At 46.7% G+C, this 16,225-nt stretch overlaps 1 protein-coding gene across 2 annotated transcripts in view; it reads right to left on the reverse strand.

Moving 5' to 3' along the window:
* Window positions 1-3,246: 3,246 nt before the first annotated feature.
* The window catches only part of KIF25 (kinesin family member 25), a 67,265-nt gene continuing 54,286 nt past the window's right edge, over window positions 3,247-16,225 (reverse strand). For both annotated transcript variants that reach the window (XM_042439771.1, XM_042439779.1), the window contains exons 14-15: window positions 6,375-6,530; window positions 3,247-3,516 (exon numbers count right to left, since the gene is read on the reverse strand). In XM_042439771.1, the coding sequence (XP_042295705.1) occupies window positions 3,359-3,516; window positions 6,375-6,530 (314 nt within the window). In that variant the 3' untranslated portion in view covers window positions 3,247-3,358. The remainder of the gene's footprint in view (window positions 3,517-6,374; window positions 6,531-16,225) is intronic.

The raw sequence follows: 16,225 nt of genomic DNA on the forward strand, positions 1-16,225 counted from the left end.
TGTACTGCAATGCCCAGCAATTGTCACCATTAGCTTATGCTGGTTACTTCAACATCTTCTAGAGGGCTACATAATTCCACACTTGTCTTAGCAGCTTGGATAAATAGGCCAAAATTACAATTTCAACAGAAGCATATGTAAAAATTAGGAAGGAAAGGTCAGATGCACAAATATGTGATGGCTGTCACCTGATTTGGTAGCAGTATATGTGAAAAAGACCACTATGTCTGTTACTAATAAAATGCATCAAAAAGTCTTTACCCTTCATCATGATGTCCCATGTGTGTCAACCTGAAATAATTTATTTTCATTTAATTTCAAGCTACGTGGGGTTGGCCCTGGTTAGCACTTGTAAGGGAGAATCCCAGGGATCATAAGGGTTTTGCCAACAGAGCTAGGAAAGAGTTCATCCTTAAACCCTGGAGAACTACTGCCTGTCATGGACAATCTTGGTTTAGGCAGACCAAGAGTCTGATTCAGTGGAAGGCAGCTTCCAAGGAGGGGCCACCTTCACTTCAACTAAAATGCAAAGGCAGAGCCATGTATCTAAGGAATCAGGCTCAAGTCTATGAAAGCTCATGCTACCAACTTTGTTCTTTCAGACTGCATCTACACAGCAGAAATAATCTAGTTTGTTCGCTGGTGCCACAGCAAACTGCAGTTCCCAGAATTCCATACCATTGAGCCATGGTAGCTAAAGTGGTGTCGAACCAGATTATTTCTGTCATGTGGATGCAGCCTCAGTTAGTCTCAAAGGTGCTACAAGATCACACTTCAACTAAAATGTGAACATTATGCTACTGGTATATGTATTCTGAACTAAAAGAAAATCTTAGTTCAAAATCCAGCATCAAGAAAAACACATTTTAATGAGGCAACAGTGCAATGTGATAGTAAACAGAGACGGCACAATTCTAGACAGTATCAATAAAGATATTGTTCCAAATCAAGGAAGTAATGGTACTATTGTGTCCTGCTATGGTCAGGCCTCACCTGGCATACTGTTTCCAGTTCTAGGCATCAAAGTTTAAGGATATTGATAAGATAGAACATGTAAGATTACATGGATTTGTAATTGGTTGACCGGCCGAACCCAAAGGGTGCTCAACAATGGCTCCTTTTCATCCTGGAGAGAAGTGACCAGTGGAGTCCCACAGGGCTCTGTCCTGGGCCCAGTGTTATTCAACATCTTTATCAATGACTTGGATGACAGAATTAGGGGTATACTTATCAAATTTGCAGATGACACCAAATTAGGAGGAGTAGCTAACACCCCAGACAGGATCAAAATTCAAAATGACCTGAATAAACTAGAAAGTTGGGCCACAGCTAACAAAATGAACTTCAACAGGGAGAAATGTAAGGTACTGCACTTAGGGCGGAAAAATAAAATGCACAGATATATGATGGGGGACACCTGGCTGAATGAGATTATGTGTGAAAGGGATCTCGGAGTCCAAGTAGACCACAAGTTGAAAATGAGTCAACAGTGTGATGCGGCAGCTAACAAGGCCAATGCGATTTTAGGCTGCATCAATAGAAGTACAGTGGTACCCCGGGTTACGAAAATAATCCGTTCCGCGGCGCCCTTCGTAACCCGAAATCTTTCGCAACCCGAAAAAGCCATAGGCGCTAGCGCTGGAAGCCGCGATTTCGTGTGAAAAAGCGCCGAAAAGCACCAAAAATTTTTTTTCGTAAGCCGAAAAAAAAAAATGTAACCCGGAACAGTTTTTTTCCTATAGAATTTTTTCGTATCCCGGAAATTTCGTAACACGGTGCTTTCGTATCCCGGGGTACCACTGTATGGTGTCTAGATCAAGGGAAGTAATGGTGCCACTCTATTCTGCTCTAGTCAGGCCCCACCTGGAATATTGTGTCCAGTTCTGGACACCACACTTAAAAAGGACATTGAGAAACTCTAGCATGTCCAAAGGAGGGTGACTAAAATGGTGCCAGGTCTGGAAACCATGTCCTATGAAGAACAACTTAGGGAGCTGGGGATGTTTAGCCTGGAGAAGAGAAGGTTAAGAGGTGATATGATAGCCCTGTTTAAATACTTCAAGGGATGTCATATTGAGGAGGAAGCTGACTTGTTTTCTGCTGCTCCAGAGACTAGGACCTGGAGCAATGGATGCAAGCTACAAGAAAAGAGATTCCACCTCAACATTAGGAAGAACTTCCTGACAGTAAGGGCTGTTTGGCAGTGGAATACACTCCCTCGGAGTGTAGTGGAGTCTGCCTCCTTGGAGGTCTTTAAGCAGAGACTGGATGGCCATTTGTCGGGGATGCTTTGGCTGAGAGTTCCTGCATGGCAGGGGGGTTGAACTGGATGGCCCTTGCAGTCTCTTCCAACTCTAGGGGCTTGGGAGAGTTGGATATGTTCATCCTAAAAAGATTACTATAGGTTGACAACAATCTTCAACTGTTTAAAGAACAGTCATGTAGGGATACAGCAAGTTTGTTTTATGCAACTCCACAAGGTAGGACCTAAACAAATGGATTTAAATGGTAAAGGATTAAACTAAAAATGAGCAAGTACTTCCTGGTGGTACAAGCTGTTTAACAGAGGAATGCATTGCTTTGGAAGGTGGTGGTCTCTCCTTCATTGGAAATCTTTGAAAAGGTTGGATGGACATCTATCAGGGATGCTTCAGCTGTGGGTTTTCTGCACAGGAAGATGAGCCTTTGGGTCCCTTCTTCTTTAATGTATTTCTGTGCTTGATAGGGGCCAGGACCAAGTGCTAGTCTTCTCCTGGCTGAACAGCAGACCCAAGTGGAAGTAGGAGGGGAGCTATCTTCACCCGCCCACATAGCTTCTTGTCTATCTCCAAAACCAGGTTGTAGGTAGCTCCCAGGGTTGTAGGAGGAACAGGAAGGGTGATAAATTCTATCATGCTGCTGCTGCTGTGACAGGCTTAGATTTAGCCTATGTGTTAAAATATGCATCTAAAGGGTAGGCCTTTCACACATGCAGTATACCCCCCCACTATGTATCATAGAATGTCTGGCATGCTCTTTTTCTTAGTTGTGTTAACTAGCAGCACTATATAACTAAAGTTTGGATTATGGGAGTTCTGCTCTTCTTCTGTGACTCCTAAAAGGTTTATTTCCTGAAACATGATTTTCTGGCTGCTTTAAAATGAAAACTAGACATCCTAGCTTATCTTATCTCATAGCTTTTTGTTAATACATGCAATTATTCTTGGAACCAGAATATTGCTTAGCAAGTATATAGACTGCCATTGCTTTTCTGAGGATTGTTTATTTTAACTGGCAGTTTACATTTTTATGACAACACGATCCATTTCAGTTTGAGGAACTCATTAATAATGCTTCAATCCACAGGAGTCTTTATGTCTTATTTGGATTTGCTTAGCGCCAGCGGATTTCTTTTCTTGGCTTGCCCTCTCTGAACTTGCCGTGCACGAGAACCAAATCCAAGGGTTTGTAGTGACTCTGTTATGTACTTCTGGCTGGGCGAGACACACAACATCAACAGCAACTTTGCATCACCCCCTAAGAAAAAACAAAGACATATATTTGCATGGATTTCTCAATAACATGCAAAATGGTGACAGGGCTAAGTTGCCCAGCATTTACTTCCTCTTGCCCTAGAGATAGGAACATAGTTGAAATGTTAAGGGCCAAATACTTTGCTTAAAGAATGCAAAGATTAAGGCCTTAGGACTTAGTAGTGGGTGGTATAAACTGGAATTTATCATTATGCTGTTGTATTTAAAATGGGATTAACTTCATTAAAAGGGGAGTGGATGGCATCTTAAAAGAAAGGCAATGAAACACTCATTGCTGGGAAAAATTACTTTTTGCACTGCAACCCCAGAATCCCCCTTTAGGAGATTATTCTTATCTTTAATCCAAAAAGAAAAAGAAAAAAGAAATGAAACTTTACCAGGCTCTGAAAGTGGTATTCAATGAAGACAGTGAATGTAACACTGTAATAGCATGTTAAAGATATGAGACCTCCAGATATCCTAATAATCACATTTGAAAAGGAGGAGGAAGATGCCCTCCCCACTGCTGTATTCTGCAGACTACCTCATGGTCTACAATTACTTATAATTTCTATATCCTTCACTCTAGATTGTGCCCCCCCCCCCCCCGGCCTTACATACAAGTAGAGCATCACATTTTCCAATATGCAGGCAGAGAAAAGCATCCATTTTCAAAACATTAAATCAGAAATGGGCAAAGTGGGGCAATGGAACCATATGAGACTCACAAGGACCATTACATTTCTGGTCAAAACAAGGTGAATTGCCTTTCCTAGAAATCTTCAGGAGAACAATCCACTTTTAAATATGTTAGACGATTTTTATCACTGTTTAACATTCAAGATTCCATCTGAGAGCAACAAATTGTAAGAGGACCATAAATCTATTAAATATATTTCAACCTAGATCATTATTTCAGTTCTTCTTGCAATTAACAATACAGTAGGTTCTGCTATAATGTGTGTTTTCACAATGTGAATTGGTAATAGCATAATAAATTAATATAGCAACTTTTAATGGGCTATAGTGCAATTCCAATTTCCAGCATTCAAAGCTGTCAAATTAGCACCTCTCCATATGTCAGCTGTTAAGTGGCAACTTTGCCTCCTCTCATCTTATTTGTTCAGTTCCAAGAAAGAAAAGCCCCACCAGCTCCCCACCGAGCTGCACCAATCCAAGCCAGCCTTTCTACAAGGCAATTTCTCAGGCCTGGCAAATGCTCTCACCTCTCCATGTCTCCTGTCCCCTCTCTTTCTATTCTGCTCTCATCTCCCATCAAAATCCTGCTTCTCTTCTCCTTGTATTCTTCTAGTCACTAATCCTCGTCACACTGAGACCATGAAGCCTCCTCCTCCACTGTACAGATAAACAACACATGGCTAGGCTTAGGATCTCAGGATCAGCAGCAGTAGCTACAAAGCTACCACCACCCCATCATACAGGCCAGTGTTTGGTTGGAGAAGAGGGAGGGAGGGAAAGGATGAGAGAGTGGAATGAGGGGACTTCAGCTCCAGCCAATAACCAACTCCTGCAATGTGATGAGGGGTAGCTTTGCTGCTGCTGTTCCTGAAAGCCTAAGTCTAGCCAAGTGTTGTGTGTCTGTACAGTAGCAGTGGTGGTAGTAGCAGTGGTCTTGGTGACAGCAAACAAATATATATGCAGAAAGAGACTCCCAAAACCCACCCAAGTTTATTTTCTTTTCAGCAGAATAAACTTTATGGTAAATTAAATAAATAGTTTAGATACAAATAACATTTTTGAGATTTTATTTTTATTTTATGCCACCTTTCTCCCCAAGGCACCTCATAAAATAAAAACACTTTAAAAACTTTACAATTAAAAAAAATTAAAATAATCCAGTTATTCTTCACCTAACCCGATTTCCCCCATAAATCCTGTTATGAGCACAAATTACTGTAAATACTTTTTTAGGAACACAATCATCACTGGATTATTTCTTCAGGCAAGCCTGAAGAAAGAGAGCCCTCCCTCCATGGTAACTGACAACCTTCAGCCTGTGAAGGAGTGAACAGGCAGGCCCAGCTCCATCAGGGCTAGTTTGAAGATAGAGAGCCCTCCCTCCATGATAGCTGTCATCCTTTGGCCTGCAAGGGAGTGAACAGGCAGGTGCAGCTCCATCAGGGCTAGCCTGAAGAAGAAGAGCCCTCCCTGCAGTCCATCTGCCTTGGTCCAGGCCTCAGAGGGAGAGAGTAACCACTGGACCGCATCCCCTTTCCCACCACCATTCCCTTCTCCTTTTGTGTCGTGTCTTTTAGATTGTAAGCCTGAGGGCAGGGAACCGTCTAATTAACACTAATAATTGTAAGCTGCTCTGATAGCCTTTAGGGCTGAAGAGCAGGGTATAAATACTATAAATAAATAAAATAAATCACATTATAGCAGAACTTACTGTATGCTGCTTAACATAACATCACATTAAGTTCTTTGGATTCTGGTTCTCTGGAGACCAGAATGTAAAGACTAAATACCATGTTAGGCGTCCCACTTTTGGAGGAGGTGGTGGTGAGATGGGACTTCCAGGGCTTTAGCAGCTGTGAGGCAAGTAGAACTTCAACAGATGCAACGTCCCAGGGCTTGTCAACTTCTACTTGGCACAGAGCTGCTAAAGTTACTCAGATTCAGCTTCTGGGGGTGGGAGGACAAAAACAAGAGAAACATAGTGCTTGTTTCTGTATAGAATCAAAGGATTTCTGATTTAGCATACCACTAATAGAATCTTCTATGATTCTTGAATTCAGTTTCATATTAGTTACACATTTCACAATGTTAAAATACCACATACAGATGACCTTTAAAAAAAAACCTGCAGGAAAGATGGTTAGAATTTCAAGCTATAATCACCAATGGAATCCTGAAGCAAATGTGTAAGTTTGCTGTTTCGATATGGCACATGAGAGCGCTGTTCTGATATTGCTCCAAGTACATCTGCTAGAGCAGACAAGCTGCGATTAATGAAGGAGGTCTCTCTCAGGACTGAGCCAGTCACACCAGACATACCTAGCAGAGAAAAAGAATACATACCACTAAAAATTACCAAGACTTTTTCAACATTTCCATACACCTGAATATACAGTAGAGAACCAGGCATATTTGATTGAAGTGTAACATTTTTGTCTACATAAGATACAAGAGATGAGCTTGGTCTCCTGAGCCAGTGTCATAAGATAGACAATGTTTTCTTTCTTTCCCTTTACATTAAAAGGTAAAGGCCAGCTTCTTGTACCTCTTGTGACAAATTCCATATTAATGGAATGGCAAAGCATTTTTACTGTTACTTTTAAATGTGTTGCAAAATCAGCTTGCAAAAACAACAAAAGTACATGTATACAAAATGTAAGTTCAGACTGAAACATTTTTACCAGTGACCTCTTTCTTCCTATCAAATATCACAAAAATACACTGCTCCCTCGGGTTACGAAATTAATTCGTTCCGCGGCCGCTTTCGTAACCCGAAAAGCCTTCGTAAGCCGAAATGCCATAGGTGCTAATGGGGAAAAGCCGCGATTCCGTGTAAAATAGCGCCGAAAAGCACCAAAAATTTTTTCGTAACCCGAAAAAACATTCGTAACCCGGAACAATTATTTCCAATGGGATTTTTTCGTATCCCGGAAATTTCGTAACCTGGGTATTTCGTATCCCGAGGTACCACTGTACTTTAAAATTTGAAAAGATACATAAAAACATCAAAAAACTGACATCGCCAAAAATGAAGGCACTTTGTGAGGTAAAATATAATACAGTGCGCCCTTACTTTATGCGGGGCATCCATTCCGGACTCCCCTGCGTAAAGCAAATTCTGCCTATGCTCCAGCCCCATTTAAATGAATGGGGCTCATGCATGTGGCGGTGCACGTGTACCATTGGTGCACACCCCATTTTTCCCTATGGGACGCGCTGCCCCTTCTCCCCACGTGGCTTTCACATATGACACAGGCGCACTGTACAACTATTCAACTATTCTGTGAACTGTTAAACTGAAGAACATACCTATGGTAAACAGAATTGCTTTAAAATACTACCAGAGGTTCAGCTCTCACATCCATTTTGAAACAACTCTACCATGGCCTGTTACAGACTGTCAAAATAAAGCTGCTTCGGGTCTCTTTGGAGGTATGCTGTTTAATAATAATAATAATAATAATAATAATAATAATAATAATTTCTATACCGCTTTTCCATACTGATCAAAGCGCTGAACAACAAAGAATACAAAATACAATAAACCAAGAGACATCACAATATATACATAACATTAAAACTGAGCAATAAAACTTCAATCACAGTTAAAAACCATATCACAGCCAGCTGAGTTGATAATCAATGATACAAGATACAGATCAGGGGGGAGACCGCAAATATCAAGGCACATGGGGGAAAGCTTGACGGAAAAGAAAGGTCTTAAGTCTCTTTTTAAAGAGATCCAGGGAGGTGATGGAGCAGAACTCATCGGGAAGGGTGTTCCAAATTTGTGGGGCCGAGATGGAAAAGGCCCTTTGCGAGGTCGACACATATCTCGCAGCTGGTACCCTCAACAAATTCTTCCTGGCTGACCTGAGTGTGCGGGGCGGATTATATGGGGGGAGGCGGTCCTCCAAGTAACCTGGGCCCAAGCCATTTAGGGCTTTATAGGTAATTACCAACACCTTGTATTGCGCCCGGAAGCGAATGGGCAGCCAATGGAGATCTTGTAAGATGGGTGTTATATGGTCAGCTCTAGAACAGCTGGCGACCAATCTTGCAGCAGTTTAAATGATGCATGTATCCTAAGAATCTGGAAGCTGCACCAAAGCTGCACTCCAGTGCTTAGGAATGGAGTGTGGCTTTGGCACGACCTCTGGACTCTTAGGACCCATGCATCATTTAAATAGCATACCTCCAGAGACCCGAAGCAGCTTTATTTTGGCAGTTTGTAGCAGGCCCATGTCAGCTTTGTTTCATCTGAATACTCAGTTCTCATCTGAGAACTAGTGAACTAATTCTTCATTACTTTTCTTCCTTCTGTGAGAAAGTCTTTGGAAACTATATTTTTTGAAAACTATTTGCAAGTCAAGATAATCTATAAAAAATTGAATATGGTTATTTTGCCCAGAAAAAAAAAAACTTTTTCTACACCAAAAACAGCATTTTCTGTCCAAAAATAGTATTTCCATATCTGTTTATGGTGTAAAAAATGCTTTCTCTATGAAACAATAACCATGTGTGAATTTTGCATCAAATGAATCCTAAACTGTGAAGATTCTCTTCAGTCCAGTTTTGTCAGTGTGTCTCAGTTGTTTGCTTTGTTGTATGCCTTCAAGTCATTTCTGACTTACAGCAACCCTAAGATGAACCAAAACTATCACCAAATTTTCTTGGCAGAATATGTTCAGCTGGGGTTTGCCCTTACCCTCCTCTGAGGCTGAGAGTGTGACTTCCCAAGGTTGCCCAGTAAGTTTCCATGTCTAAGTTGGGGTTTGAACCTTGGTCTCCCAATGTCTTAGTCCAACATTCAAAACACTACATCATACTGGCTCTCGTGTTTCTCAGTATTTAACCATTTTGCAAATACTTTAGGATATACTTTCCATCCCTCATAAGAACTAACACTGACATGAAGGAAAGCTGTTGGGAGTTAATGGTATTCTGAAATAACACACATAATAATTTTAAATTCAACAGGTTCAAATGAAATATTCAAAATGGAAAAGATGATCTGGTCAGTGGTTTAGCCCAGAAACGGGTGAACATGAGTAGTAGGGGATGCAGAGAAGTTTTTTTTAAAACTTTTGTATTTTTAATGTAATTTTATACTATTTCAATCAGATGATTTTAATTGCTTTTAAATTTTTACTGTTAAGTTTTTAATCAATTTTATTTGTGAGCTGCCTTGGACCCAGGAGAAAGGTGGCAGTGATAAATAAATAGGAAAGAATAAGACCATGATGAGTTAAAGACAATTCTCAAATGAATAAATGTGTACTTTACAAAATTAGTTGTCTTCAGTGAAGCCTTTCTAAAATTTCTATTAAGACTTTTGAAGAGCAGAATTGAACTCCCAGAATGCCCTAGTCAGCATGGACACTACCTCTGGCAAAATATTAACAGAAACAAATTGTTAGTCTCTATTATTCATTAATGGTATTGAGCGATACCATCTGGCAATGTGGTCTTTCCTAAAAACAGACCATCAAATGGTTGCCCTCAGTGAAGAATGGATACTCCCAACAAATAAAATATTTATATTTTAAAAAGTTTTTTTAAAAAAACCAAAACAAAACACAGCATTAAAAGTAACCAGGGAAAAGAATTTTTGGCAGTGATGCAAAAGACTCTTTCATAACATAGGTTTGGTTTTCAAAACATTATTTCTGGAATGTTACATTTGACTGAGTAGTTTTTCTTGGTAAGCACATTTGTTCTTTAGGAAATAAATAATCAGGTTTCTGAAAGGACTATCTTTGAAGAGGAAACAAGCACTTGAAGGGAGAGAGAGAAGGGGAACCAAAGAAGACAGAAGGACAGGTTGCTTACCTGTAACAGTATTTCTTCGAGTGGTCATCTGTGAATACATACAAATGGGTTTCACTGCGCCTGCGCAGTGCTGTTCGGAAACTTCTGGAATCACTGGGCAAAGTTTACTTTGCAACATATAGAAACTTTTTGGCAGTAACTCCGCCCACCCGTTATAAGGCCCCTGCCTTCCCGCTCTTTTCCCCAGTTCCGCAATTTTTCCGCCAAGCAGGCAATGGAAAGAGCCAATAAAAGCAGGACACTGAGGGGATGGACGGGTGGGATTTGTATGTATTCGCAGATGACCACTCGAAGAAATACTGTTACAGGTAAGCAACCTGTCCTTCTTCTTCGTGGTCTCTGCGAATCATACAAATGGGTTTAGACTGACAAGCTTAGGTATGTGGCGGAGGGAGTGTCCTGAAACCAAAGCTATGGTGAACCAAAGGTATATTTATTGTAACAATAAACACCTTGAACCATAAAAAGAGTCAGTCCTTTTTGTTCATGCACAAACCAAACATAGCAATAACCTTGCTAAACCTGAGAAGGGGACAAAGGGTCGTGCAAGACCAGTCCCATTAAAACTGTGCACACCAACATTCAACAGAATGTAAACAGTGAGTGCATTATGTACATGAGTGCTGAAATAAAAACCATCAGTAGTGCAATCAATGCAACCCTGAAACCAACATAGCCCTCCCGAAAGCTGCGTCTCGGATGGCTCTGGTGTCCAGCCTATAGTGCTTTATAAAAGTCAATGGCTGGGACCAGACAGCAGCCTTGCAGACATCCTCCAAGGAAATCCCCGACAGGAATGCAGAGGATACTGACATCGCCCTTGTAGAATGGGACCGAACCCTGCCAGGGAGAGGTTTGCCCAATAGTTCGTAGCAGAGGTGGATGGTACCGGCCACCCATTTGGAAAACCTCTGCGCAGACACAGGCAATCCCTTCTTCGGTTCCGAGTAGCATTGGAAAAGTCTCTCGGACCGACTGGAGGCAGCAGTTCTGTCCACGTAGAAAGCCAGTGCTCTCCTGACATCCAGAGAGTGCAGGCTTCGCTCCACATCTGAAGTCGGATTGGAAGCGAGGGTAGGCAACACAATGTCCTGACACATGTGGAAAGCAGACACAACCTTAGGCAAAAAAGTAATGTCTGTCCAGAGGACTACCTTGTCCCTGTGAAACCTCAGGAAGGGCTGGTCCCTTCGCAAGGCACAGAGTTCGCCCGCACGGCGGGCAGAGGTGATGGCCACAAGAAAAGCGGTCTTTCAAGTCAATAGTCTCAAGTCTGCTGTGGCCATCGGTTCAAAGGGCTTGGACTGGAGCGCAGACAGTACCGCCTCCAAGCCGGCGCCGGTACCGACACAGGAGGATGCAAGTTGGCACATCCCTTAAGGAACCCTTTCACCAAGGGATCCCTGAAGAAGGAAGCCCTCCCCCCTGAATTGGTACTTGGCACAAATGGCAGATAGGTAGCACTTGATGGAGGCGAGGCACAGCCCCTCATCCAAAAGTGCCATCAAAAACACCAGCACCACTGGAGTGGACACCTGAGCAGGTGACAAGCCCTTTCGATCAAGGAAGAAGCTAAACCTCCTCCATTTCAGGGCGTAGGACCACTGGGTGGAAGGTTTCCTTGCAGCCAGGATCACCATCCTCACCGCCTCCGGCAGGGCGGTTAAGGCTGTATCCTCCAGGCCACCAGCGGCAGGCTCTCGATGTCCGGGTGCAGAATCTGGCCGTCCTGGATCGACAACAGGTCGGGACGGAAGTCGAGGCGGAGGAAGCATCTCTTGGAGAGGTGGAGAAGGGATGCGAACCAGGGCTGTCTCGGCCACCATGGGGAGATCAGGATCGCATCCGAACGGTCCGTTGTCATCTTGGACACCACCCTGATGATGAGGGGGAAGGGAGGAAAGGCGTAAAGCAGCTCTCCCGTCCAAAGGAAGGCGAACGCGTCTCCGAGGGATCCGTCCATTCGCCTCCTGGAGCAGAACTGGGGACAGTGGCTGTTCCACTCGGTCGTGAAGAGGTCGATCCGGGGGGTTCCCCACCGCTCGAACAGGTCGCTGACCGTCTCCGGATGGAGCCTCCATTCATGGCACACTGAAGGGGATCTGCTTAAGCGATCCGCCAACTCGTTGTCCTCTCCTGGAAGATGAATCGCCTGGAGGAGCACCTGTCTCTGGATGCACCAGTCCCAGATGCGAAGAGTGATCTCGAGCAGAGTCTTGGATCTGGTGCCTCCTTGCTTGTTGATGTAATACATCACAGTAGTGTTGTCCGTCCTCAGGAGGACCACCTTGCCTGCGACAGCGAACTCGAATGCCCTCAGAGCCTTCTCGACTGCGAGCATCTCCAAAGCATTGATGTGGAGACGTTTGTCCTGGGATGACCACTTGTCCTTGACGACCAGGTCGAGCAGGTGGGCGCCCCAACCCTCCAGGGAAGCATCGGTTGTCAAAGTCAATTGAGGCTGAGGTTGATGGAAGGGCATCCCGATGCAGACGTTGAGGCCGTCCAGCCACCATCTCAGTGAAGCGGCCACAGGTCTCGGTACCGTGAGCCACTTGGATGGAGGGTCCTCCATCGGAGAGAAGACTGAGAGGAACCAGGACTGCAGTGGTCGGAGGCGAAGCCTTGCCCACGGCGTCACGAACGTCGTCGACGCCATGTGGCCCAGCGCCACTTGGACGTCTCTGGCCCTCACTCTTCTGTGAGAGATGCAAGGCCTCAGCGATGCCACTAACGCCTGGAAACGGTCCGGGGGGGAGAAAGGCGGAGCATCTTTCGGAGTTGAGGATCGCTCCGATGAACTTGGCCTGTCTGGTCGGAGTGAAGTGGGACTTCTCTTCGTTGACGACCAGTCCAAGGGAGTCCAAAAGGTGCAAGGCGAATGAGACCGCCTCTCGGAGCTCGTGCTGTGAATCGGCGGCGAACAACCAGTCGTCCAGGTACGGGAAGACTCTGTAGCCCCTCTGATGAAGGTATGCCACCACCGGAGCCATACACTTCATGAAGACCCTTGGAGCCGTGGCAAGACCAAAGGGGAGCATGTTGTAGTGGTACGCGGTGGAGCCGACGGCGAAGGCGAGGAATCTCCGGTGGGACTCCCGAATTCCGATGTGGAAGTAGGCATCCTTCAAGTCGACCGTCGCGAACCACAGGCCCTGGTGGAGAAGCGGTAGAATAGAGGCCAAGGTTACCATCCGGAACCGATGGTATTCAAGGAAAAAATTCAGCTCCCTCAGATCCAAAATTGGTCTGATGCCCCCATCCGCCTCCGGTACCGTGAAGTACCTGGAGAAAAAGGCCCTGGAGCACTGCTCAGGTGGTAAGGGGGAGATTGCTCCCTTGTCCAGCAAAGTGCGCACTTCATCGAGAAGGGTGTCCGAGGGGTGAGTGGACATGAAGGCTCCGATTGGGGGGAGCTCTTGGAACTCGAGGGCATAACCCCTACGGACGATGTTGAGGACCCACGAGTCCGATGTTATAGAGGCCCAGGTGTTAACAAAGGGCCTCAAAATGTCCAAAAAGAAAAGGGAAGGAGAGACGAAGCGCGCTGCAACCCTTCAGGCTCTCTTCTTCCCCTGGTCGGCATCCTGCCGGCGGGACTTTCGGTACCGGGAAGGAAAGTTGCGACGGCCAGAGGAGGAGGAGGACTGAGAGGGGTACCGGCATCTCTGGGAGCCCTGCTGCTGAGGTTGTCGGTCTTGTTGAAAGGTCCCCTGTGACTGACCTTGCGGCTGCCATGGGCGCTGCCTCTTCCTGAAGGGCGAGATGGGAGCCGATGACATCCCGTGTTTTTTAGCCACCGCCTTCATCCTGAACTTGCGGTTCAGGCGCTCGTCGGTCTCGGCGTGGAAGAGGCCGCTACCATTCAAGGGTATGTCCTCTATGGCTGACTTGACGTTGGTATTGAGGTCCGAACCCCTCAGCCACGCATGCCAGTGCAGAGCCAACGAAGCCGACATCGCCCGTCCCGCACAGTCAGCCACATTTCTGGAGGCAGTGATGAGCCAGCTGCCGATCAAATGGGCCTCATCACGAATCTCTACCAGGCGTCGCTGGGTTTCGTCTGGGACGTCCGGGAAGAGTGGCAAGATCCCCTCCATGAGAGACTGGATGTACGCCCCCATACAGGCGTTATAGTTGATGGCCTTGACTGCGAGGGCCGCCACCGAGTAGGCCTTCTTGGCTAGACCATCAACCTTCTTAGCTTCCCGGTCGACTGGGGAAGTAGCCTGCTTGGGGACGAAGCCTTGCTGAGCCCCTTCTACAATCGCCGAGTTCTGCTTGGGGTGATCGGCTAGCCAAGAGCAACTCAACGGGGAGATTCGGTAAAGGGACTCGATCTTCCTCGAGGATCCGACGAGGGAAGCTGGCGCATCCCACGACCTCCGGACAATGGACTCAATGGAGGGCAGCAACGGGATGGAGGGAGGCGTAGGCACCCGGCCATGCACCCGACGTTCGACAGGGTCCCGAGCCTCCTCCTCGGGGTAGGAGAGCTCAATGTCAAGGGCCCTTGCCATCTTAATGATGTGCTCGTTAAAGGAGCGAACATCATCCGTGGGGGAGGAAGGCTCCGGGTGGTGCATCCGCTGTGGAGACGTCGTCGTCGTCGGAGGGCTCTCCCGACGGCAGCAAGGGCTCCCCTTCAGAGTCAGTGTCGGAGGTGAGCGGGATGTCCGGGACCCTGACTCGAGTCGCTGAGCACGCTGGGATCTGCAAAGGCGGTAGCTCTGACGGGGAGCGGCGCGGTGCAGAGGCTGAGGCCGTCGCATGGGAAGGGGCAGGCTCGACATCCTGGGGAGCCACCGGGCATAGGTTGAGCCGGGTGAACTCCCTGAAAGCAGTGTCCCTTGGCACTGACATGTAGTATCTCCTGGAATCGGGGTCAAAAAACATGTCAGTGTCCCTCTCCGTTGGTTCGTCGACCTCCGAGTGGATGGAAGGCGAGGGTGACAATCTCCGAGGGAGGTCGGTTGGCAACTCATCGGCGCGGGCAAAGTCGACCGTCGACGGTAGCGGTGTGTCCAGGAGGGTGGCCGCATGCGAGGTGGACGAGTCATCAGGGCGTGAAGAGGACGGTATTGGAGCCTTCTTCGTGGGAGAGCGCTGCTTGTGGGAGGCGCGCTCCTTTCCCTTGGAGGAAACCTCCGACCCGGTGTGGTCCTTGGAAGACTTAGACCTCTTTGGTGTGGAGCCCTCCGTTGCGTCCTTGTGGTGCCTCTTTTTAGACGACCGTGGTGTCTCGACCCGATCCTCGGGAGGGAAGAACGGGTTGTCCGGCAGGTCCAGCAGGACGACAGCTCCTGTGGATTGAGGCTTAGATGTCTTAGCCATCTCCACCGGTGCAGCCTTCTCGGGCAGCTCGGAGGCGTGTCGAGATGGCTTTGATGAGGCCTTGGATGGAGTCGGGACCGACGAGGCCTCCGCGCGATCCTTCACGTGCGAGCCCTCCAGGGACGGTTTTCTCCCGGTTTTTGCCTTGGGCTCGGTACCCTCAGACCCCGATTGCTTGTGGGGGTGCTTGGAGGGCTTGTCGGTGGCACTGGGTTTCCGTGAATCACGGGCCACATCGGTGGTGGTGGTGGACGAACCTGCCATCGGCGGGGCAGACACCACACTGGAGACCCTCGCCCGGGAAGATGAGGCAGGCGGCGGAGCCGATGATGGACGGGGGCCTCCCTCCTGAACCTTGCCCAGAGCAATGGCCGAGGTCAGCCGGGACTCATGGTTCTTGCGAGCCTGGGATGAGAGGGACTTGCAGAGCGGGCAAGCCTTCGTGTCATGTTCCTTGCCCAAGCAGAGGAGGCAGGAATAGTGCAGGTCCTGGACGGGCACCTTGCCCCCGCAGACATCACACTTCTTAAATGGAGCAGGCATTTTCCGAAGTCGACAAGATGAAAGGGAAAGTCCAGAAATGAGGTCAACAGTCCGAGAGTTCGAAGTTACCAGGGGCGGGAGACAAAGAATGGTCAAGAGACGGTCTGAGGTCAAAAGCGAAAGTGATTCCAATTGCAAGCTAAAGTGAGCAAAGTTCCCTGAAACAGCTAGCGCGGCGGAAAAAAGGAACTGGGGAAAAGAGCGGTAAGGCAGGGGCCTTATAACGGGTGGGCGGAGTTACCGCCAAAAAGTTTCTATATGTTGCAAATTAAACTTTGCCCAGTGATTCCAGAAGTTTCCGAACA

Source organism: Sceloporus undulatus, chromosome 1, assembly GCF_019175285.1.
Source record: "Sceloporus undulatus isolate JIND9_A2432 ecotype Alabama chromosome 1, SceUnd_v1.1, whole genome shotgun sequence".
Lineage (NCBI taxonomy): Eukaryota > Metazoa > Chordata > Lepidosauria > Squamata > Phrynosomatidae > Sceloporus > Sceloporus undulatus.